The sequence below is a fragment of the Dermacentor andersoni genome, chromosome 2 (genome assembly GCF_023375885.2).
Source record: "Dermacentor andersoni chromosome 2, qqDerAnde1_hic_scaffold, whole genome shotgun sequence".
In the NCBI taxonomy this organism is placed as follows: Eukaryota; Metazoa; Arthropoda; class Arachnida; order Ixodida; family Ixodidae; genus Dermacentor; species Dermacentor andersoni.
The window spans coordinates 72,038,010-72,062,819 of NC_092815.1; the positions used below are offsets into that span (position 1 = coordinate 72,038,010).

A 24,810-nucleotide genomic window follows, 5' to 3' on the forward strand; every position below is an offset into this window, starting at 1 on the left:
ATGCTGTAACGAAAGAACTGGTTTTGTTCAGGCTCCTCAAAATTGACTTGTCAGATTAATAGCTTTCGAAAAATAAAAAAAAGGAACCATTGAAAGACATGAAGGAACGCATCATGGCCAGGAGATAACCAACCTGGGGAAAATTCCCGCTGCTCTAGTGGATGATCATAGCAAGCTGGTGGAAGGCAGCACACATAACATCTATTTTACAATTCCTGTCTCCGAGTACGCCTATAAGTGTCCGACCATATTCGTCCAAGCGACCTATAATTACTCTAACGGAGCAAACCTCCGCGCCTTTGCGTTTTGCAGGTACCATACATGTTTATGAAATTGAAATCGACGCGAGAATATATAGAGAGTACATATACACGTGTGTGTGCGTGCGTGCGTGCGTGCGTGCTTGCGTGCGTGCGTGCGTGCTTGCGTGCGTGCGTGCGTGCGTGCGTGCTTGCGTGCGTGCGTGCGTGCGTGCTTGCGTGCGTGCGTGCTTGCGTGCGTGCGTGCGTGCTTGCGTGCGTGCGTGCGTGCGTGCGTGCGTGCGTGCGTGCGCGCGTCTTGCCTTTTCATACCCTATTTTGCTTGTGTCATCTTAATGTTCAAGTACAATCGCTGTAGGAGGCCGACTTCACTGGAGGGCCACTTATGGTCACCACGTCTCGTATGGAAGCAGCCCAACCGTCCTTCCCGATATCCTACATCGATGTGGTCATCTTCGCCGGTCGTCCATTCCATTTCTCCGAGGAAATCTTCGCCTTTCTTCGTGCCTTCACCGGGACCGTCTGGCTCAGCACGGCGCTCGCCTTCTTAGCCCTCTGGGCCGTGTACGTGGGTATATCCGTGGTTTCGGCTACGCCACGATCTGCGCACCCAGAGGACAACGTCCTTGGGCACTTCATGAAGCGAGGCAGCGCTCTGGAATCATTTGATATGCTTGCAAGCTCCCTTCTTTCGCAAGGTAAGCCGGCAAGGGCCATAAGTAGATGTCTGGGCTAGGAAGACAGAACTACGTATTATGGTTTGCATAGATTTTCACGTTCCGTGGTGCGAAAGAACACCACTATTTAGCCATAGGTTTATTTTTTATGTCTTTAACAACTGACGGAAATTTTATGGCCGATCATGAAGCATAAGTTGGAATTCTTGAACAGCTAATAAATTTTCTATTTAAAGTCAGCATTCTCAATTTCTTATAAGGAACAAGGCACGCCCAGATTGGGTAAGTAAACGCTATAGTAGAATGGTATATATCTGCTGCCGTCTGCTTGCACGTAGTGGCACCCCTATTTGAGCCCACGAGCGTGCAAGTGTTTTACGTGAAAATATGGGCTGGAGAAACTTTCTGAACACGTGGTAATTCTCCCATATGTGTCCACCACACATGTAATTCCTACCCTGTTTCACGATGTTTCAGCTCTCATGGGTCCTCCGGGCTGCTGTTTTTCGGGGCTGTATTGTACTGGAATTCATAACTTTTATTACTGCGCTAAATATTATATTCATTGTTTTCATGCACTATTTTACTCTTTATCTGCATGAAAGATATATAAAGAGTATATACGTACCTTAATTATTTATCTTTATTTATCCATGTTATAATTGTCAGTTATGCTGAATGTCGGAGAATCTACTGTTTTTTATGCCGCAGTTCATCTATACAGCAATTTTGCGTCACCGGTACTCACAATATAATAAAATAAGTACAGAAATTTCCCCTCAAAACTTCGCAGCCTCACCTCACGGTCCCACTAGGATGTCGCAGAGAAATTTAGTGGCTGTATGGCTTCTCTGTCTCATCGTGCTGCGCACGAGTTTCATCGGCCAGACGAAAGCCTCGCTGATTGTTCGCGCCGACGTTCGGAGCATCGAGGGCATTGAGGAGCTTGCCAGGGATCCAAAAATCACGCCTATAGTTGTTCCCGGCTCTGGATTTCTGTGGCTCCTTGAGGTAAGCATGGTGGCCTGGGGCGCTATGACGTAAGGCTATTCCATACTTTTCGATTAAATTTCTGCAATGAGCCCTCCACGACTGGTAAAAATTATTTCGGGCCACTCCCACTTCGCTTGTCTGTCACACGACTTCAGGAAAACTGCGAAAACTCTCCACCTGATATTACCCATACACACTCACTACGCACGATTACGCCGAACGAGGGAAAATAATTATTTCTGATTATGGACCTTCTTCACCATCAGGCCTTCGCTATTGGTCAAAAGTGGGCTGTGCCCACTTCGCCTGTCTGTCACGGGCCGGCACAAAACCGTGTAAGGTCACCACGTCAAAGTGGCGTGTACGCAATAGAAAGGTCATTAATATACCGAACAATACTGAATTTTTTTTCGGAATAGGCGGAGACTCCCCGTTCCGAAATAAATAGGTGATGGCTGCTCGCCGATCGCTCTCGCACTAGCAGATCGAAGCTGCCAAGGCGAATAGATTTATTTGCGTATAATAAAGCGTTTTGCGTGGCAGATAACGTCATCGAGAACTTTTGGCACGTACACTACATCAATCTGCCAACTTTTCGTCGCTGAGGATCCGTTTTGAAAGTGGAAGCGGGCCAATCGCCGACACCAGCGCTGCTCTCCTCAATCGGTTATATATTTTCACTGTGATAGCTTGGCCCCGTCAAAACTCTCTCCACGTCTGCGTGCTTCTTGCCTTTGGTCAGTCCATAAGATAAAAAATACGAGTCAAAGTAGGCAGTGCTATTCGCTTTGAAAGCAAACAAAAGTGACATACTATAAACTAGGAGAGCGTTTGACAGGGCTATTTAAACAATGCGGTGTGTTACCGCGCGGTGCTTGCGTCGGAGGTTACGTAAATCTGACATCAGGAGATTGGAATAAAACATATTGAAACAGTTTTACGTGATAGGGCCCCTGGGTTTCTTTCAAGAGCCAAATGATTTACGTTAGTAACTTCTGCATGCTAACTGATCAGAAACTTCGATTTCCTCCCCTGATAATCACACGACGCTGTATTTCACAGCAATCACTTGTAGTTGGCAAGGAAATGACGCCGAGGTCGTATTCGTAAATTTCTACTGCAATGTATTCACTCTCTCAATGTCCGTGCACTTGAATCTTAATTTTTCGAGAGCTGACGTTACAAAATATACAATACAATAGAAAACAACCGTCTCTTATTAGGATAGTGGTCTGTGGCTGATGTGTCACAACGTTACGATGATCCTCGCTCATGTAAACCAAGTTGACAATTTTGGCGTAACATTTCGCGTCTGTATCAATGTCTCTAAATAAGCGCAATATGGGCTAGAGATTCGACGAAGAGAGATAGAAAAAGAGTGAGGAGAATTTATTTTAGAAAAAGCAGAGATGTTGGCCGTAGGTAAGTTTTCTTACGCGCTCGGTGACGGCACAGAAAGCAAAAATGCAATTACTCATAGTCCACTGTAGATGTGTCGCTACTTAAAAAGAGCGGTTAGCGCGTTTAGTGTTGCAGACATAACCCTCGCGATGCTACACCAATTCGGCCTAACCGATCACCCAGTGGCGTAGGTGTATCAATTTGACATTATCAAAGAATGTGTTTGCAGTTGCGAGGGACATAATGACCACCGATCAAGACAATAAATGAGTTCGTACCCATGTTCAAAATTATGTGTCACCTCCGTGTCGTGTGCTAAACCACTTCGCTGATCAACCACCTTCACAGGGTGGGATGGCTGCTGATTTTTATTTACTGCTTCCTTTGTTGCAGACATCGGAAACGGACGTCTTCAAGAAAGTCCTCGAGAAGATCAGAAGCCGGAAAGCAGTTTTCAAACGGCATGATTTGTTCAGTGTACCAATCCTCAAGCGAATCTTGAAGGCAAGTCTTTAATCCTTTCTTTTGCTATTTCTTTAACGAACAGTAAGCAGGTGTATATGTGTGCCTTCCTTCCGACCGCATAACGAATCCTATGTTTGTCTCGTCAGAATCACAAAATTCGCATGAAGCACTGTCCATCATACTAGTAGTGTACTAAATTGCCTTAGCTCATTAGGATTCTAAGTCTATATAGAGATTTCATATGTATGTGCCGTCAACAATTAGCCCCCCTTTATGGTTTCATGTCACTCTGATCTACTGACCAGCCCACTTGGTGTCCAATTCAGTACAGCATAAATGTAGCCTAAAATCATTCGAAGTAACAATTAACAAAGGGAACAATGTTACACAAGTTTGCCTTCCTTTATAAAAATGAGGTTTAAGCATGACTTGTGCATGGTTGAACAAGAACGTCGATACATTAGAAGCGTTACATCGAGAGCCATAAGTTAGCTGCCTATGTTGCCGTCAAAATGTTACCCTAGATTCGCCCTTCCAAGGGCAATGGAGGATGTGTCTGGCGAGGGCTATGTTCAGTGTGATGACACATCATCATGGTAAACTTTTCTATTTCTTTCTTTTCTCGCTCTTTTTCTCTCTGCACAGTCCACGTCGACTACACTGAAAAGAGTGCTAAACGAATATTCACTCCTACCATTTGCGCTTTCAAGCTGCCACACTCCTTAAGAAGTTTGCACCATTTGGGGCTTATCTTGTCCCACAACAATAATTGTCATGTGTATTGCCCTCATTTCCTTGGAGCTTTGAGCTCGCCACTTCCAAGTCACGAACAGCATGCGGGTTATCAGCGTGACATAGCATTCTCGACAGGAAAGTAGCGAGCGCAGCGTTTTCAAGCAACGCAAACAAGGCAAATGACGATATGTGGGACAAATATACACCCCAAAGGGTGCAACTGTTTCAAGAGTGCAATTGAGGTGACACATTATCTGTGCCGTACTATTATCCTTTATTCTTCCTTCTGCATCTCCTTTTCTGCCCCATTCCTTGCCCCCGGACACCTACACCACGTTCAAGTGTCCACCTTCGAACGATACTGTGACCAGAGTCCCTCCTGCTCCTCCTCCTCCCCCTTTTCTTATAATTTTGGATATCGCCTCTTCAATAGCTGCGTGACTGTCATGCTCACTCGGTTCATTTTCTTCTTTGTGTTTTTTCCTCCTTAGCTTCCTTTTCTCGTAGCTTGGCGCGCCGCAGCTTCCATTCCTCAAAAGCCGACACTGTTTATACACGTTCTTTCAGAGAATCCGGAAAATAGCCACCACTTTCTCGACACATATGCATGTCACGCGAAGCTATGCTAAATGGCCAAGAATTAAGACAAGCAAACGTTTGAGGTAAACTGAACATCCGCGTTGTACATACAGGTTTTGATGATAACACGGTCCTGCGTCTGTGCGGGTTGGGTTATCGCATTGAAAAAGAGGTATGAAGAGCCTCTATAAAACTGTGTATGCAGATATTTGTACGCCGTTCGACTGGTACAATGCTCCCAATCCTTTTCTGGCAGGGCGAGGCAGCCATGATCTTCACCCAACAACCCATTGCGGGAGAGATGAAAGAACGCTGCAGCCAACTGGGAGACATGGAGGGCGAGTTCTACTACGCGCCGAAGTTGGTGGCGCAGCTACCGATTTCCTTGTTCATGAGGAAAGGACTGGACAAGAAACTCCGCGCCAGCATTGGAGAAAAGTATGTTTGGCACGCATGTACATACATGCTCAAGTACACATCTGTAATTCACACATTTGACGATTTTAAAGCGAAGCTGTCAGCCTCTCCTTGGCCGGCATTTTTCGTGTCCATGTCCGCGGGCAAAAATGTGGGCCGATAATGGGCAGACTAATACTGGGCAGACTCGCGGTGGAGGTGAAGTGAAAACTGCACACATTCTTTGGAATAACGCATACAACATACAGAACAGCACTCGTTTCAATAAATATCAAGCACAAAACAAGCAACCGAACCACATAATTGATGATAAGGCGCTCCTGATAAAACTTCGGAGCACGTAGCGCTCCGCGCATACGTTCCCCGGTAAAGATTACTGTTGCGCAAGATGCCGCGGCGAGGGCAGCTTGCGGCGTGGGGAGTGACATCACTAGCCTTTCGTATAGAAAAAAAACCAACCAAGCAATTGATTTCATTGTTGTTGCAGGACCGCTATGGGTAGGCAACGTATTCACGCATCTGTCCCAGCTAGCCAGTTTTCGTCAAATTTTCATCAGTCTCTGGGGCATTTTCCGCGTCCTGGCTTGAGGCGATGGACGCGGAACGTTTCGCAGGCCCGTGCTGCCAGAAGTCTGCAACGGCGATCTCTTCTATGAGTCAAGGCACCTGGTCAACCACCAGTGACCGCTCAAGAGAGACTCCTACTCCCGTGGCCATGGATGCAGAGCCTATTGCCGGCCCGTCTGGCAAGATCACTACATTAACAAGTTCCTCAAGGAAACGAGGCACCTGGTCCAGCACCAGCGAAGACACAGAGGTCTACTCAATAACAGGTGACGACTCATCTGATGACAGCTTCGTGTCGGTGAGGAGCCGAAGGGCTAAAAGGAGGCTTATCAAGGCGTCGTCACCAGCGAGTACGTCAACCATGCAGGCAGGTAGTGAACGCTGGCCGCACACCATCCTCTTCATGCCAGTGGATTCTTCTGTCAACCTTCGAGTATTGAACAGGCAAGCTCTCTCTGTTTTTCTTGAGGGAAAGGCGCCAAACGAAATCAAGGAAGTCCGGCTGAACACACGAAAGAATGTTCTAGCTGTCGACACAACCCGTGGAACCACGCTGGAGACGCTACGACAGATAACTGATTTGGGCAACATAAAAGTACGATCGGTCATACCTATGGATGGGGCCTGCACTGCAGGTGTGATCTACGATGTTGACTTGGCTATTTCGAACTCGGACCTGCCAATTCTGATCAAACCGGCATACGAAGGAATGGTCATCAAGCACGTATGCCGACTTGGCAACAGCCGTTGTGTGAAGATTGTGTTCAAGGGGGATTCCATCCCTTCGCACGTAAAGGTCGGTCACTTCCGACATGTCGTACGACGGTTTATCCCAAAGCCGCTTCAATGCCACAAGTGCTTTAAGATCGGACATGTTAAGGGCGCCTGCGCAAACTCCCCAATATGCCCCCGGTGCGCGGAGTCACACACGGTAGATGTCTGCCGTGCCACAAACTTTAGGTGTGGCAACTGTGAAGGCACCCATGAAGCGACGTCTAAAGAATGCCCAAGAATCAAAAAAGAGTTCGAAGTTCTGAAGCAAATGGTGAGGGATAACTCAACCCATAGAGAAGCCTCAGAAAAGATCCGGCGTCGACGTCGTCATCGACGGAAACGCTCAAGACAGGGTGGAGCTCGTGCGCCGCTTGCGCCAACGCCATCATCTTCATATAGAACGCCCGAGAGCACAAGGAGGCCTCAGACGGGAAATGCTGCCCCCGCGGAAGAGTGGCCAGCGCTTGCAAGCTCTCAGTCTTCTAAGGAGCCTCCACGCTTGATGCTCCCATCGAAGCCCGCTTCTGTCGGTGAGGCTTCAACAGTCGACTGCCAAATGATCCCGGTGCTGCGATCCATTGTGAATGTCATCAGGGCCATGCTGACAAGCATTGACACTCCATCTGCTCGTAGTGGACTACAAGTGCTCGACGCGCTGAGCCCCGTCCTAGCAAGCCTTGAGTGAAGCCATGACTGACAATCACAAGTCATTTCGTAAGGAGGTCAGAGAAGCGTCGATCCTTCAGTGGAACGCGAGAGGTCTAAGATCTCGCATCGCCGATTTTCGTCAATTTGTTCTCACTAACCGCTTTCCAATCATTGTCATCTGTGAACCAAGATTACCCCATCCAATGAGACTATCCGGCTACGAGACAATATTCTCATCAAGCGACATCAAAAGTAGCAAGGTGGTCGTGTTTATTCACCGTGAACTCACTTACGTCGTCCAACCGGTGCAACATCATGACGACAATCAGTATGTGTGCATGACTGTTAAAAATAGGAAAGTCACCTTTGCACTCTTGGGGGTGTATCTCTCTCCATCAAGTCGATTTGACACCAAAAGACTAGAAGACATCTTGAAAACACAACCTGGTCCATGGATTATCACCAGGGATTTCAACGCTCACCATACCATTTGGGGAAGCTCAAAGGTTAACGCGACGGGAAGACGACTAGCTTCATTAGCTTCCAACAATGGTCTCTACCTGCTGAATGACGCGAGTCCAACATTTCTGCGGGGAATAACGTACAGCAGCTGCCTCGATTTGACTTTCGTCTCCCACCGCCTCGCCACACATGTTAAGTGGTTTTTGGACATTGAAACGCACGGAAGTGACCACATCCCCACTTACCTCAAGATCAAGGGAATGTCCAACACGTATACGTTCACCACGATACGAAGAATAGATTGGTCTGTCTTTAAATCCCAGATTGAGGTCGCTTGTCACAAAGGCCTCTCTTGTGGACTTCAACAAGCTATTAAGAAAACGGCACAGACGGCCACGCGCACACTTACGTGTTCTCCAAGGTATTCTGAATTCGACCTGGAATTGGAGCGGCTTCGTGCGATTCGCCGTCGTGCCGAAAGGAGATATCGACGCACTAAGTCAATTCAGGATCTCAGAACAGCCAGGCGAATGCAAAAGAAGATACAACGCCGCATGGATAAACTTGAGGCTCAGCGTTGGTCGAAATTTTGTGCGTCGCTAGATCCACGCAAACCGCTATCTCAAATATGGAGAACTGTGCGAGGTCTACGTTCTGTTCCGGAACAGCGTTTCCCGTTTAAGGCCCTAGCACTATTCCAGCGCCGACAAGACATTGATGTGGCGGAAGACTTCTGTGCTATGACTGCGGGCCAGCCAACTCGCACAGGTTCGCTTACATTGAACCGTATTCCAGACTCACGCGATTCACGCATGGATCTGCCTTTCACGACGCAAGAGCTTGACGCGGCGCTCGCCCTATGTAATCGGTCGTCGTCGCCTGGTCCGGATGACATATCTTACCGCATGCTATGTCACCTTGGTGAAGGGGCACGAAGTGCACTCCTTCATATCTATAACGAGTCCTGGCAAGAGGGCAAAGTTCCTCAAGATTGGAAGCTCAGCCGCATGGTACCGCTTCTTAAGCCTGGCAAGTCTCCCTTAGAGATTACTTCATACCGACCAATTGCGCTGGCAAGTTGCGTTGGGAAGGTAATGGAGCGAATGATCCTCGCCAGACTTGAGTGGTATCTTGAACATTACGAAATCTACCCGGACGCCATGGCTGGTTTTCGACGTCACCGATGTTCTATCGACAACGTTATCGATCTGGTAACCTATGTTCAACACCAAAAGACGTGTAAGAGGTTATCTGTCGCAATGTTCTTAGATATAAAGGGAGCCTACGACAACGTTCTTCATGACGCCATACTTGAAGCATTGGAATCGGTGGGCCTAGGCGGTCCATTATATCGTTGGACTCGCAGTTATTTACATAGGCGGTCTCTATTTCTTAACACTGAAGCTGGCCCAACCTCGCATTATTATACGCACCATGGAGTTCCACAAGGTGGTGTCTTGAGTCCCACGCTTTTCAACCTTGTACTCATTGGTCTCGTAGAACGACTTCCGAACACAGTTAAAATTTCAATGTATGCCGATGACATCTGCGTCTGGGCATCTGGTGTGACACGGCCGCAAGTACGCGCCAGGCTTCAAAAAGCTGCCACGTCAACATCGGCCTACTTAAACGAACAAGGCCTCAAGATCTCGCCAGAAAAATGCGCATTGGTCGCGTTTAGCCGGAAGTCAATGAGATCATACGATGTCTCTATCGACGGTCAAAACATTCCTTATGTCAGAACGCACCGATTCTTAGGAGTAATCATTGATCGCGACCTCTGCTGGAGTCCTCATGTGGCCTACCTAAAGAAGCGCCTGACGGATATCTCTAATGTGTTTAAGTTTCTTGGAGGAAATGTCTGGGGTACTTCAGTACATTCAATGATGCAACTATACAGGACGCTCTTTCTTGGGTATTTGCGATACAGCTTGCCTGTGCTGACCAACACCTGCAGAAGTAATATCCGTACACTCGAAAGCGTCCAGGCCCAGGCGCTTAGAGTGTGTCTTGGATTGCCGCGGTGTTCGTCAACGGCTGAAACCATTGCGATTGCACACGATTTCCCAGCCAAGACCCATATAGTCATGGAAGCACTCAGAGCACACGTAAGACACCTTGCTCGAGCCCCTGCCCATCATCTAGCCACACTGCCAGAGGATCGACCACGTGCTTCCTTTTGTGAAACTGTCCTGCCCTATCGTGCATACCTTCCATCAGGTTATACAGCTCCAGCGAAAGTTCCGTTTCCACCATGGTGCTTGGCTCAAGCAAAGGTTCGACTTATCGTACCAGGCATACGAACAAAAGCCCAACTCTCGTCTCCAGCACTCAAGCAGCTTTCACTGCTCTTGCTGTACGAGACGTACAACGATTATCATCATCTGTATACTGATGCTTCAACCACGGTGAATGGGTCTGCAGGATCGGTGATCTTTCCCGCAAAACCTTCCACCATAAAGATTCGACTCTCTCACCAGACTACATCGACTGCCGCGGAGCTTGCTGCTATTCGTTGTGCACTTCGTGTAATTTCTGAAGAAATATCCAAGAAATGGAGCGTGTTCACTGACTCCAAGGCTGCACTTCATTGTTTGGTTTCTGCCTTACGCCGAGGACCCCACGAACAACTAGTTCTAGAAATCAGACTGCTGCTTCACCACCTCGTCGAGCAAGGACACGACATCACGTTGCAGTGGATTCCAAGCCACTGTGGCATAATGGGCAATGAACTTGCCGACGCAGCAGCACGATCTGCACATGAGGACGGCTTGCAAGACTCCATTCCATTCTCAAGAACAGACGCTGCAACGAAAATTCGTGTGCTTGCAAATGAAGCCATCAAAACTTTATGGAACACACCAAGCTTAAAGCATACACGTCTACACCGACTGGACCCATCCCTTCGACTTCGACCCCCATCTGGACTCTCTCGACTAGAAACAACAGTACTTTACCGACTGTGGCTTGGTGTCGCCTACACAAGATCCTTCGCCTTCCGAGTCGGTATGGACGACAGCGCGGCTTGCAGACACTGCGGCGGCGAGGAGACCATAGAACACGTGCTCTGCCACTGTCCTCAATACAGCGCGCACCGGCTGTCACTAGCGACCACGTTGGCACGCCTTGACGACAGGCCACTTTCAGAACAGTCAGTTTTGGAATGCCGACGTGAACTGTCGTCGCAGCAAAAGTCGGTCAAGGCTTTGTTGACTTTTCTACGTGACAGTGGCCTATTAGAAAGACTATAATGCCCCCATTTCATCCCTTTTCATATTTTTTTTCTCACGCTTTCATTTTTGTCACGCTCTTCTTTCCGTCTTTACTTCCCCTTTCCCTTCCCCTAGTGCAGGGTAGCAAACCGGAGGTTTTAACTCTGGTTAACCTCCCTGCCTTTCTCTCATTTGCATCTCTCTCTCTCACGCAAACCCCGAGAAGCAACGTTAATACGAGGGATGGCAAAAGAAAAAAAAAGCTATGCGACCAGCAGCGGCGTGCTGACAAAATTGCCATTACTTCCATTACTACCATTACTCTACATTTCCATTACTGCCATTGCTCTGAAGCAATACCCCCTCAGAAATTGTGGTGGTAGTTTTCGACAGCTTCTCTGAGCATCCACTTTCGCAGCGCCTTGATGGCGAATAAATTTGTTTTACCCTTTTAGTGATCCACGGGAACGCTTTTTCATCTAAGCAGTCTTTCCAATCACGAGGAGAGGCGTCACAAGAAGCATCGACAGCTGCAGCGAGAAACATTCCTCCAAACACGTTTGCTGGTGGTGCGCTACATGCCAGTCGAATTGTTAGCTTTTCAAATGCAAATTGTAAACAGAGTGGTAGACTGACACTTCTTATTTCTCAGCTAGAATGGAGTTCGTGCATGTTTTGCGGTGTTAAGATGTGCGCGTCAGAAGCTGAGAAATCACTGTGGTTAAAGAATTTCATGATTGTGGAGGTCACTGTCTTGAAAACTAAGCAACCGACAATCTCTGTGTCCCCGCAGAAGCGACCCTGAGACTGAGGATTCCTGTGCCTGATCTACAGCCAAAGCCATGCCTGAAATTACTTGCTCGTGTCGATATTATGCCACATTGTACAAGACTGCATAAGTTAAGGCTCATTGAGGAAGAACAACAAGAAAAACTAAGCTGTGTTCATGAAGCGAAAAAGAAAGCGAGCGAGAGAGAAATGTTCGACATACACCTGTAAATGCAACACTTTCTGTCTTAAAGCCTTTTATTCTGTTGTCGGTGTCCTATCTTTTGCGCCTAAAACCATTTCTAAAATGTACCACAACGTTCATTTTCAAGTTATAAACCGAAGTGATACCGAAATTACTTGAGAGTAGGCTAAAATATTTTGAAACCTAACAACTGCGAGTTCGTTTGATGTAACATGTGTTACTATTCCATTTAATGAGAGTGACAATGTGCAGGACTTCACGTGGACTAGACCAAAATATTTAATATAATCTGAATGCCTTATAGACATCACTGCCGTCTTGAAGGTTAACCTTAACAATAATTTATTGCTAAAGCGCGCCAAATTGCACCGTCTGCTTGAGGTTTGAGGTCTATACTATGTGAGCACTGAGGTCTACACTTAATGTAAAATAATGAGAAAGATCATTTGAGCTGTAGCAGTAACTTACCATTCGACAATGCGAAAAATCTACTGGTACCATAAGAAGAGATTTGGTAAGCCAGAAAATACGCAAAAACAAAACAAAAACAGGTAGCGACGCCACATCGCCTTGAAGTTGCCCCACTAGTTTGTCGTCCTGTAATAGATTATGACAGCATTAGCTCGAGCCTGGTTAATTCCTTATCGGTAAACTTGAACTATAGTGTATTTGATTAGAATATAGAGTAGAATGAACTTGGAAACTTTAAAGAACTTTTATTGCGCCGCAACCAAGCGAATACAAAAAATGCCTTGAAATCCGCGTCGTTTCACTGACGTACTGGAGTTTTTGTTCCAGCCGAAATTTAAAAAAAAATACAATTTGAACTTCAATTTTTCTTCTACCGCGAAATTAACCAAGTATTGTTTTGAAAGAAGGCTTCATTGGTCAAAACAGAGTTAGTGTTTCTTTTTAATATTCCTTTAATTGCGCTTTCTCTAAACACGGGTGCGAGATAAAAGAAGAGAAAATAAATTTGGTTTTCAGGACAGAACTCCCTGCTTACTGTTCCGCTCCCCTGATCGCAGGATTGAGCTGTTCATCGAGCGGGGATTCATTCACAAGCTGTTCCGCGACAGCGGCCACGAGGAGACGCCCTGCCTGCGGGAGTCGGCGCTCAGCCAGCAGAAGGTCAACACTGACCGAAGCCAGTTGGACGGTCTGCGAGGAATATTCTTCACCTGGCTCACTGGACTCGCTCTCGCCGCGCTAGTTCTGGTCGCCGAGCAATTGCATGACTGCTATCACAAGGCCACTGCCTCTTCGCGGCCCAAAGTACTCCGTGCCAGACCAGCACGTCTGCGTCGGCGTGGATTTCGCCCCATTTTGCTGCCGTCTAATTCGTCACTCGTCCCAGTATTTCCTCAGTGATAAGTAGCATGCAGAGTTGATAAAAATGGTTACTCTGTGGCACCTTTGGTTGTCATTTACGCTATGTGAATACATGAAAAAAAATTTCCGTATGGAGAAGCAGCAGTAATTGGGTGTTAGGTGCGATCGCAAGTGGCATGATGGAGTGGGCTGGTTTGATTTCCATTTTGCTTTTGCGTGTTCACGGTATGAGTTTCTATATGGAATAAACAGAAATGGCCATCTCCGACAGGCAGCCGTTAAGGCTTCAAAGGACATCGCAGGTGACGTGACTGTACCTAATAGCGTATTTTGCTGAGTCCATGTCATCGCTAGGGGCGCCGCAAGCTCCGCACAGATTCTTGATAAATAGTTTTTGAAACAAAGAAAATGTTTGTGGCCAGCGTTGTCGTTTAGCCTGCACTTTGATGTTACAAGAATTGAAGGCCACAAGAGTAATTTTCTCGTACGTAGACAAGACCATGGTGTCACGTAGATTCTGGCTTCTGCAGCAAGTTTACGACGAGGCCGACCCTGGGAATACATCTAAGAGAGAGAGAGAAAGTAAGGAGAGGAAAGGTAGGGACATCAACCAGACGACAGTCTGGCTTGCTACCGTGCACTGCGAGTTAGGGAAAGGAGGAATAGAAAGAGAAAAAGTGGGAGAGAATGAGCCTTGAACGAACGCAATAGGATGGACTGTAGGATTGCTATCGATCGCTGTGGCCGGCGTCACCAAAAAAAAAAAGAAAAGAGAAGAACTGCTGTAGCGGGTGAATAGCTTTATGTGCGATCAATGGATGTTGCCACGATCCAATCATTTTTGTTTCAATAAATGTAGTACAGTCGAATTGGTTTAGTGTGGTAAGTAAGGAGATGCGTTGAACATCGTATATAAGACGATTGCACAACAGGTGCTTGATGGTTTGTCGGGACTCAAGATAGTCACACATTGGTGTATCGGTAATTGCACGGTCTAAAGAATGCGCGTTCGTAAATGCCACATCGGTAGAACAGTGTTGCCTCCCCACAGGATGCAACAAATTCTCTTTCTTGGTCATGAAAGCTCTAGCCGAGACACCCCCACAAAAGGCAAAGCATAGAACAGGAAGGCTAAGGGGAGAAATCAAACGTCCGAAGTTGGGGCCGGAGGTCATACAATATGTGTGAGAGGTGTCGCACAACACTGAGAAGGTTCCTAACTCTCATGGTGTGCCTCTTATTCTTTTTTTGCTTCCAATAAGCTATCTAAGATGTGCCCTCGAAATTGTTGTGACAGTAGACGACGTTACCGCACAAGGCACAGGAAGCCTTTCGTCAAGTGTTCGAGAGGTGGGGGTTATGACATGCCCATGACTTGTGGGAGGAGGAATTTCGGCCATACCGAAGTGTTCGAGAACTACCACTTACGTCAGCAAGCATAAGAAGTGAGCAAGAAAGAGTAGAAGGGCGCACATATGCTAACCCCCGTTACTGGGTGTGGTTTTGTGACTCGATTCTCGGATACAAGCATTCTGGGCGAAAGCAGTAACACCAGTAACACCTCTTCAAAACTTGCGCTGGAGGCTTATTCTTCAAAATAACCAACACGATTATATAAGTAAGCCGCCTGTCACACTGCACACCTCACAATATGAATTCTTGAGCACTCGTCCTTGAAGTAATATGAGTCATCAAGTGACAGTATTGTATATTGTTTGTAAACATGCGTTACCAGAATATATATATAGAACCCCTCCGGCTATTAAAAAGTTGAAAGTAGCGCTTGTCTTCGTTTCGGCCCTCCGTTGTGTGTGTCTCTTGTTGCACTAATTCTCTCCATTAGCAATGCAATACCAACTAGCTTAGTCCTTCTTGCAAAAATTGGTGTGTGCGGATTAATTACGGTGCTCTACAAAAGGTGCGCATGGTACCTCGGTAACCTAAGAAAACGAAATGTGACTACAAAAAAGCCAACTTGCTGCAGGAAACGATCAACGTGACGGTCATCATGAGTGATATGCGGGTAATGTTTTAAAATGTACGGTTTAATTACTGCGTTTAGAATTGTTAAGACAACTGCTAAAAAACAGTTTTGCTAGAAATTAGGCTGAGATAGTTCAAGGTCGGCAAGTATGCTGTGTTTTGCTTTTCCATCTCCCTTTTTTAAAAGTTGCTATTAATAATTCTAATGTATTTCTATCCTGTGTGAGAGCCCCGAAAAATTTGTATCACAGGGCGTTGGCGATGTTGTTATATAGTGATGAATTCTCACTGAGAACAGCCAGCAAACAGACCCCTGGTGCTTCAGACGAATGGTGTCATAACTCGCGCTTATATAGCTTGGCTGTCTTTGGTGTACCATTTGCTGCGATTGGCATCCAGCTGCGAAGGTTTTAAAGCGAATAGGTTTCTTTGGTTCTTTCATCCGTTTTCGTGGACGAACCTTCACCACCCATAAGTAAACGCCGACGTAAAGTGTGCGTGCTATCGATGCAATGATGTTGCGGGGCGCGTTCATCAGCAAAGGCCATCTAATATATACTCCGTTCCATGCATAGCACTCAACGCTACGCAAGAAGTTCGGTCAAAAAAAGTTATCACTCCGTGCGTTCCGTCTGTGCGCGCCAAGTTCGCTCGCGCTAGCATGCACGGGAGGCTCCCCGCGACGGGTTGCAAATATAAAACTCCAAAAGAACAACAAAAATAAAAATGGTCTAAAACAACGGATCAGCAGTCGTATACCACCGTGTGTTTGTTTCTGAGGATTAAAACTTGTTTCATTCAATACTGAGCCTATATAGAAGCCAGTCGTGCACAACTGTGGTCAAAAATCATCGAACTCTATCCAAGTGCGAGCGAAGACACTGCAAGAAGTCTCTCTAGCCTCCCCAACGTTGAATGCTATGTATGGAACGGAGTATAGCTCCTTGAGACGCACGCGCTGTCGTGCAAGAGCTTTGGGGCGTTTGATGGTTTACACTTTATGGTGGAGCGCTCAGGAAGGACCGCCCTTCTCGCGCTACGCTCCCCCTTTGTGGCTGCTACGGGAAATGAAGATGGCAGTCGCCTTGCCCGCCACCGCTAGCGCCACTGGATACAACTGCCCAAGTATTACGGATGGACTTATATGTACAGCCACCTGCGCTAACGCTACAGATGCTGTGGTTAGCAACATTATTGTCCATGGAATCACGCAGTGAAACAAACGATGCCTCTAACTATTCTCGCGACAACAAATAAACGCCTTCAAGCACATCTTTCCTTTAATAAAACAAACACCTTCCCACAAGCGTTTAGCTATTCACTTACGTTGGCATTCATGCCTTTTATTCCCTTTACCCCTTTCCCCAGCACAGGGTAGCCAGCCGGTACTTACACTGGCTAATCTCCCTGTCTTTCCTCTCTTTTGTCTCCTCTCCATGGTTGATGGCTCCGGAACACTTTCTTTTTATTCGTACGGATATTGTTGCAGACCTTTCCTCGTTTCATCTGCACCAAATCATTTTGTATTGTCCGGTGGCGCCATTTGTAATGGTTGTAATGGTCGATTACTTATTTCTTATCTATGGCAGAAGGGTACTTTTATTTTGACGTGCCAGGTGATTCCGTTGTTCTTCTATCGTCCGAAAAAGATTCCCTATGGCCGCTCTCACAGCTATTATTGCGATGTTCAGCACACTAGGGTAAACGCTTGAACAAAGAGTTTCGAATGATTGGAGCGCAGGAAAGAGTAAATAATGTTTAGTGGTCTCTCGAGAAGTACTCTGTTAGAAGCTTTTGCTTCGTAGCAGCCACAGAATTTGCAAATGACATTTAGTTTATTTCTCACTACTTGGCGTCAAACGTTTCATATCCAAAGCTTCTCTGGTGCACGCCACCTGTGCATTAAATAATGTGTTTCTGCCAGTAGTTGACTCGGTATCTTCATGCAGCAACTAGATAACCGTGAAGAAATTTAGTGATGGCTAGGTCACAAATTCGCTACTCTATGACCATAATGTACTGGCATAGCAAGAATGCACGTTTGTTCTTTAGTAGGGAAGCGCCACGGGATGAACAATTCATAGTAGGATGAATGTGCGCAGAGATTCCTTGTCCTTTTATAGGCCCTACAAGACCACTATTACCCCAGATCGTGCCTATGCGTCTCGCCCAGGTTCGCTAGAAATTCGAGGTGCAAGTACAATTTTGGGCTGAATGAAACAGCGCTCATTTCACCCCCCCCCCTTTTTTTTTGGAATTGCGGTACATCATCTTCAGAGTGAGCCACTGCAGTGGTGCTTGAACTCAGTCGGTGAAGCACGCAGGCTTACTTGCAACTAGATTGCTCACACTTGATTTCATACGATGTGTTGCGCTTATTGTTATTGTTCAAGCGTGTGCGCCTTTTTGGTCAGGTAAATGTGCAATTAGGGACAAGGGGGGAGGGGGAGGAAGAGCGAACTGCGGTTCCGCCTCGAGCAGCCGGCGGGCACAAAAAGCGATCACACTGCTGAAAAAGCGTGGCAACTATAGTTGCCACGCTAATTCAGCAGTGGGCTCGCTTTTTCGCAGTTTGATTTTTGCACTTGCATTTGCGGCCAACAAGATGACAACCCAGACCCGAGGCAAGTTGTTCTTATCCGCTGTGCGGGATCATGGACAGAGAGCCGTGAATAGTTTTATTTTTCATGTTAAGTAGGAGCAAAGGAGGAACTGACATTGGGACAGGGGATGTTTGCACCCGCCTACAAAGGCGAAGCAAGCACCAATGCAGGAAAGTGGTCTGAAAATTCTTTTAGCGCTCAGAAACACGGACACAACATGGGACACCGGACAATACACGAGGCCGTTCATGTGTCCTGTGCCCCTTCTTCTGCGCAAGTTTGTCACTGCTGAAACAAAAATTGCAAATACACCCAACCAAAGTCACGGCATCTGGGAGGCTTCTTATAGGGGCAAAAATGCGAAAAAATCAAATGGAAAAAAAGAAAACGTAGGTAACCGCATAAAATCACGTTGAGAACAAGCGGTCGACCAGCTTACGCACACAGTGCACTAGTTATTTCCCTTAAGCGTAATAAAGTTTATTCACTATGTGCTAAGCAAGGGCCGTGAGAACCACTGCATAACACCGCGCACCGTCGCTACGGGTGCCGTATACAAACTATACAATGAAAGGATGGATGTTATGAACGTCCCCTTTGGAACGGGGCGGTGGGTGGCGCCACCAAGCTCTTGCTTTTATACTGACTAATGTCTTACCTAGGTTAAAAAAGTAAAAATAATGACAAAGAAAAAAATACGCACGATGAATTCTCATAATCAAATTTTCTGACCCCCTATTGGGAACTTGGTTTTTGTACACCTCCGTTGTTTGTCGTTTCCCTACTTTTCTTCCACCAATCTTCCAATCGCCTCTTACTAATCTCTATTGCGGACATGTTTACTTTACCTCTGCTCTCGCTGAACCCAAGGGCTTCAAGGAGTCCAGTGGTGCCTAAATCGACCGCTGTGCAGATATCTTCACATTCTAATAAAACATGCTCGATCGTTTCCCTAGCTTTACCGCAGCAAGCACATGCTTCTGCTTCGTTGTTATATCTCGCTTTATAGGTGCATGTTCTAACGCATCCTGATCTCTCTTCGAAAAGTAATGAGCTTCCCTTTGAAATATCATAAATTGTTTCTTTCCTAATTTAGTTTTTTCCTCTTAGGTAGTTACTCATGGCAGGTTTCTTCTCCATTGCCGCCATTCATGAGATTATTTCAGCCTCTCTGACTTTCCGCTTGACCGTCTTTGTTGCTGTGTAGCTCACGCTACAGGCCGCATACTTGCTGGTAGGCTTCATAGTTATTTTCCTCCACCTTTCCTCCAACCAGCGCCAGTGGGGTGCCGTCAGTCGGGAAGTGACTATTTCGCACCTAAAGAACGCGGAAGTTTGTCTCTTCGTCACTCAGTGCCAAAAGAAATGCTGGAGCTGGCGTGATCGCAAGTCTCTGCACACAACCTTGACTTTCTCAAGACGTTTGCCCGCCAGTACTCGGAAGGCAGTAGTAACTGTCCCCGCTTTCTTTATCACATGGCTTCACTGGAGAATGTTATACAGTAAAAGGTGAATCTTTCTTAATTGTCTAGTGTTTACGGTAGGGCATCAAATCTGCTTTAGTGTTGGGCTTCTTTCTAGAAATAACTTTTCGCTGTCAAACTATCGCTTTTCGCAGGTGAACAGCGAAAGATTTTCGCTTTCAGTGTTCACCTGTCTTCTTCGCGCAGACAACTGAAAGGGCACCAGGTCCGAACGAAGAGGCGTATGTGGTTTCGCATCCCGGTCAAAATATTTACGTTTTCGATAATTCCCGCCAGAACAACTGGCGTCGACATGGTCTGCCTTCTCGCGGAGGAAAAGAGAATTACAGCTGTGGTAGTGATATTTCTTCGTGCTAGATGGCGCAACAATTTTAAATTCTGCCCAGTCTGATCCAAGCATCGCTGCTGTGTTGGTTTCTTGTTTGTTCTTGTTGTAGCTTGGACACAACTCTGCTAGCTATAGTGCACTAAAATACGGCTAACGCTTCCATTTGCACGTCAAACACTACTCTGATTTGTGGAGAAAGAGGCCGCGCATCCGGTTCTCCTCTGCAAGACCTATTTCCATGCTGAAATGGTTATGTGCGATAACCATTGTGGCAGTTATCGCAGGGCAAAAACAAGGTAGTCTACAAAATAAGATAAACAAACCCAACCGAGCTTCTGAGCTGAGGAACTAGTTCGAATAATAATGCAATACTGTCTTCTCACGCATAAATTTCCTCGATTACTGTGTTGATCTATCTATCTATCTATCTATCTATCTATCTATCTATCTATCTATCTATCTATCTATCTATCTATCTATCTATTTATCTATCATCTTGCGGCGAACCAGTGGCCGAAGTAGTCTACCTGCTTGGGTCACTAGGTATGTGCTCCTTTCACTCCTATTGAAACCACCAATGCTCCGAAATCTAATCAGAAGTGCCGACATTGTTCCTGCACACCTTTTGTGAAATACCGTGGCACTGAGGCGTTTCTTGTATATTCTCCGAGAGTCATTTGTAAAGGTAGAGGTGCATGGTTAGGCAAATGTGTTCCTAGTTCATGAACTCGAATTGCATCAAGCAAACCTGTGCAAGTATTCGCACCTACTTCATCAGAAGCGTACTGCACCATGAATATACCGGCGGGTACTTTAACGGCACCAAATTTTAAGGAATAGGCAAATGTAAATCTTCCTGACATTATTGTTATCATTCAAGTATTCAGATGGTAACCCCCGGTAAGGAGAAAGTTGTGTGCGTAATTCACGAAGCTACGTTAATGAACTTTTAAGTAATTGAGCTTGGGTGGCTAAAGCAAATGAGTCGTACAAATGAACCTCAAGACATCAGCGCCGTGTCGCCGTTTTATACCGTCTTTTGTCCTTGTCTTGTGCTGTAAGGAACCTTACTAGCAGCAAACTTGTGCTGCCGAAAGCTTGCTTGGTCACAGAAACGATACACGATTAAATGATGGTGCAGATTTAGCGCAGCATTGCGCTCAAGACATTAGCGAGTTATAGCTCAGCGAGCTAGCGAATCCAGGGGCCCATCGTAGATGTCAGTGCGCATGTATGGTACAACATGCGCAGTGGCGCTTACGCTAGCCCGCTGGGCCCGCTCGCCCGCTGAGCTATAGCCATAGAGAAATACATTCAAGAAGAGCGGCCACTCCCATAGAGCCCAGCGCCCGAATTGACTGTAGCGCACCAAGCGGATGGGATTAAAACTCCTTCCGGGTTCGGTCTTGGCGCGCGCGTTTTTAACGGTAGATGGCACGCGCTACGCCGACTGATCTAGGTTGCGCTACTCGCCCCCCCCCCCCCCCCCCTATTTTTATTATTATTTTTTTTTTCTTTTACTGTTAAATCGCGCGAGTCTTGGTACGGAATCGTTTATTTAATAAAATGATTGCGAACGATCTTCACAACCCCCCATCGAATCTACGCTACGTGCAATTTCATAAAGTAGGCGCAAGACACCTTGTATATGAGGAAACGTTTATTTCGCTCTATATAAATGCCCATTCCCGGCTTCTTGTGCGTTCATCCAACATTTTGGCACCAGGTAAGCAGCAGTAGTTCAGTACGAAGCTCCATTGAACGGCATTAGCTGAAAAAAATTTTTAATTACAAGCATGTGTCATTTTGGTACTTAGCTCCTATAGGATTACTGCGTGTAGAGGGGAAACGTGCCAAAGTGTTGAATGGGCGACATTAGAAACAAAAGCAGTTCGCTTTTATATACATGGCGTCGAAAACACCCTACTCATTCCAAGTCGTACTATAAATTAAGAAGACATCTGATTTCCAAACATTCCCCAATTTCCGGGCATTATTTCTTGTACTTTAAGAGCACACATGCATGGGCGACTGCGCGTTTCCAAAAGGAGTTGGCGTCAGCCGACGCGATAGTACGCTACATACACAGAGGTGGCCACAACACAGTGTCAGAGGTGTCGGACGATCTCGCCGCTGCCACCAGTTCTAGGAGTTGTAAGTCGTAGGGAGGAACTTAGGGGGGGGGACAGGACTAGGCGTGCAGGATTTCTTTACAGATATTTACATTAGAACAGGGGATACATTCGACAGTCTAGCGCGGCTCCCAAATGGAGCACTCAAGACGAAGCATACAGCATACGAGCACGAAGCTCCAAACACGCAGCACAGAGCACGATGACGAGCACCCAGCTCACGAGCACGCCCTAGCAGCGACAAACAGCTGCTTATAAACACTCCGTGCTCCTTAGATCCCTAGGTGAGGGAAACGTTCGACCAGTCATCGTAGCCGAGCTGCCTTTTAGCGGGAGGGCTTACACACACACACACACTTCCGCACAGGTTTCAGGGTCCCCACCGAGGTGAGACGGGCTTTGAAGAACTCGGGGCTTACGTCTTGAAGGTGCGTGAGACGGTGCCGCCAAATACGTTTCCTCGGGAACTCCCCCGCTCACGGCAGACCAGATCGGCGGTGGCGTGTTCCGTAACAAAGCTTGGTTCGGCGAACTCATCCCGGCAATCCTGCGACGAAGATTCGCGGACGCGGCGTATTGTCCTCCGCACACAGTATTCTTAGTGGCGCCGTTTGGCTAGACGATGACGGTGGCTTCCCAGAAAACGCCAACCCTGCTGCTGCAGCTGGCTGAGAAACGTTGCATGTAGGCACCTCGGCAGGCCATTCCTAACAACAGGCTCTCTGACAGACCACGCTTGACGCTCGCAGAGTGCTTTCTACTCGCACTCAAGAGAAATGCCTGGGTGCAAAGCCCGTTTACAGTCGTTCAGAAGACAGAATTTCCCTGGTTTTTGAGCTAATCGGCGTTATTTTTCGCCGTTCTGCCGGCGTAAGCAACACACTCCAGTGTTATTACTCTTCGCAATCGCTCTTCGCGTCTTCGACAAGCGTGAGTAACGAAGGGGGCATAAGTTGCGGGGCCAAAGAAAGCGTCAAAAACTAGTCTCACTAAGATTCAGTACACGCCAATCTGTCGCCACGGCCGGCTTGCTTTTTTCCTGTGTCACAACCCCAGTAGTGGGGAGCGTGCCTCAATTTTTGAGTGCCAAGGAAAGCACCAAAACTGGTCCTGCTAAGGTTCAGTACGCGCGAAACTGCGTCACACGGCCCAGCTGCTTTTCGTTATCAGCGCTACAAATCAGGGTGCGGCGAGCGTACCCACAAACTACCGAAGTAAGTTACAATAATCTCGGGGCTCATAGAAAGCGCCGCAAACATATCCCAGTACAAGCCAATAACTGAAATTAACTACGCCAGGACGGCCGAGTTGTTTTTCGCTAACTGAGTTACAAGTCTCGGTTGCGTGCCGTGAAAGCCAAAATTGCTCGAAGCGCGTCGCATACTGTCAAACAAAATTTCTCACCTTGCCGTAGTCCAATAGTGCAGTAGTCTAGTGTCGAATTGCCGAAGGAGTGCAAGAATACGCCGGCAGCCCAACAAACAGGCTACATCCAAAAGAGACGGGTGTCCGAACAGGCGAACTTCACATGCGCAACCGGCATCACTGGCTTCGGTGGCCTGTCTGGCCCATGACGCATGCATCGGTCGCGGCTGGCGTGCCCTAAGCTTCTAGCTAGGTAACGCAATAAAACATAGGCTGCGAAGTATAGTTAATTTATAGTCAAAACTCTTAGTTTAAGCGGGAAAGAATAATAAAAAAAATAACACGTTATCTGCAAGTTCATTTGCCATTCTTTTTTTTTTCGATGCTAGTGTCACCTAACGGATGGGATTAACACAAACCGTGACATGTTTCCTGTTGCCAGTTTTCGCCGAGTTTCCCCTGTTGTTGAATTTTTTTCTCTATGCTATAACTGTCTATTGTGCTTCCGCCGACGTATGCAAGATAACGAAGGTGAACCGCTCAGCAGCTTCTCACAGGGCTGCGCCGATCAATGGTGGAAATACTGACGTCACAGGCGCTTTCTTTCTTTTTTTGTCGGTTTCGCTTTCAGAAAGAGATAAGGCTATGAGGAGCCAGCGCTGAATAGGCGGCGCGTCGAAAAGAGTGCGTTGCACGCAGCCCTGGCGACGAAACGCGGCATATTCCAGCCGTTCGACCAGACGACACACACGTGCGCGGCCGTATTATAGTTCGTATGTTTCCGTTTTCGCGCCGCTTCAAGTGGACAGGTTTCGTTAAGAAGCTAGCGCCATCAAGTGAAGAAATGACGAAAAAAGCTTTTCAAGCTTTATATGTTTTTCACAGTGTGTCGCGGCGAGCACGTGTGTTACTTTAACGGGTGCGCCGTGTGCCGTCGCCATGCTTGCGTGGCAGCTTGCCTCGCAAATCTAGCAGCTATGGCTCCGGTCGTGCTGCGCTATGGTTTCGGAAGTATCAGTTGGCCTGAAGACATTCCATATTTCTATGGCTAGACATAAAAAATTCTGATGTTACTTCACCGCAGCAGTCAATGGACAAGAAAGCTTTATCGCATCCGCTGACTCGCGCAAGCAAAGGTTTGGGTGCTCCGCTGCTGGATCCGTAACAACGATGGCTACATTTAGCACTAATTATATAAATTTACCGGATGCATCTCAGCGCCGAGTCCTCATCCGCATGCGCATCTTTAAAAACACATAGGCGGCTTAGTCGCCCGTGCGCCGGCAGTATGCGCACACAACTCGTATTACAAGGCAGCTTCCCTCCCACATAATTCTTGGCAATGAATGGATTGTTCTCTTGGTGCGGTGGCGTTGGAAAGGGTTTGGCGGTGGTATTGCGAAGGAAAAATGGTTGGTTC

General features: G+C 47.0%; 1 protein-coding gene and 1 long non-coding RNA gene across 2 annotated transcripts in view; one reads left to right on the forward strand and one right to left on the reverse strand.

The window, feature by feature from the left end:
- The window catches only part of LOC140216107 (uncharacterized), a 291,638-nt gene that overhangs the window by 194,949 nt on the left and 71,879 nt on the right, over nucleotides 1-24,810 (reverse strand). The window lies entirely within an intron of this gene.
- Nucleotides 1,682-14,535, forward strand: LOC126542011 (uncharacterized). The gene is made up of 4 exons (XM_050188978.2): nucleotides 1,682-1,948; nucleotides 3,725-3,835; nucleotides 5,367-5,548; nucleotides 13,192-14,535. The coding sequence occupies exons 1-4, from the start codon at nucleotides 1,754-1,756 to the stop codon at nucleotides 13,532-13,534; spliced, it is 831 nt and encodes a 276-aa protein (XP_050044935.1). The 5' UTR covers nucleotides 1,682-1,753; the 3' UTR covers nucleotides 13,535-14,535.

Coding starts and splice junctions, on each gene's coding strand:
- LOC126542011 (XM_050188978.2), top strand. CDS start 1,754: ATGTCGCAGAGAAATTTAGTGGCTGTATGGCTTCTCTGTCTCATCGTG. Junction 1,949..3,724: donor GATTTCTGTGGCTCCTTGAG/GTAAGCATGGTG, acceptor CCTTTGTTGCAG/ACATCGGAAACGGACGTCTT. Junction 5,549..13,191: donor CGCGCCAGCATTGGAGAAAA/GTATGTTTGGCA, acceptor CCCTGATCGCAG/GATTGAGCTGTTCATCGAGC.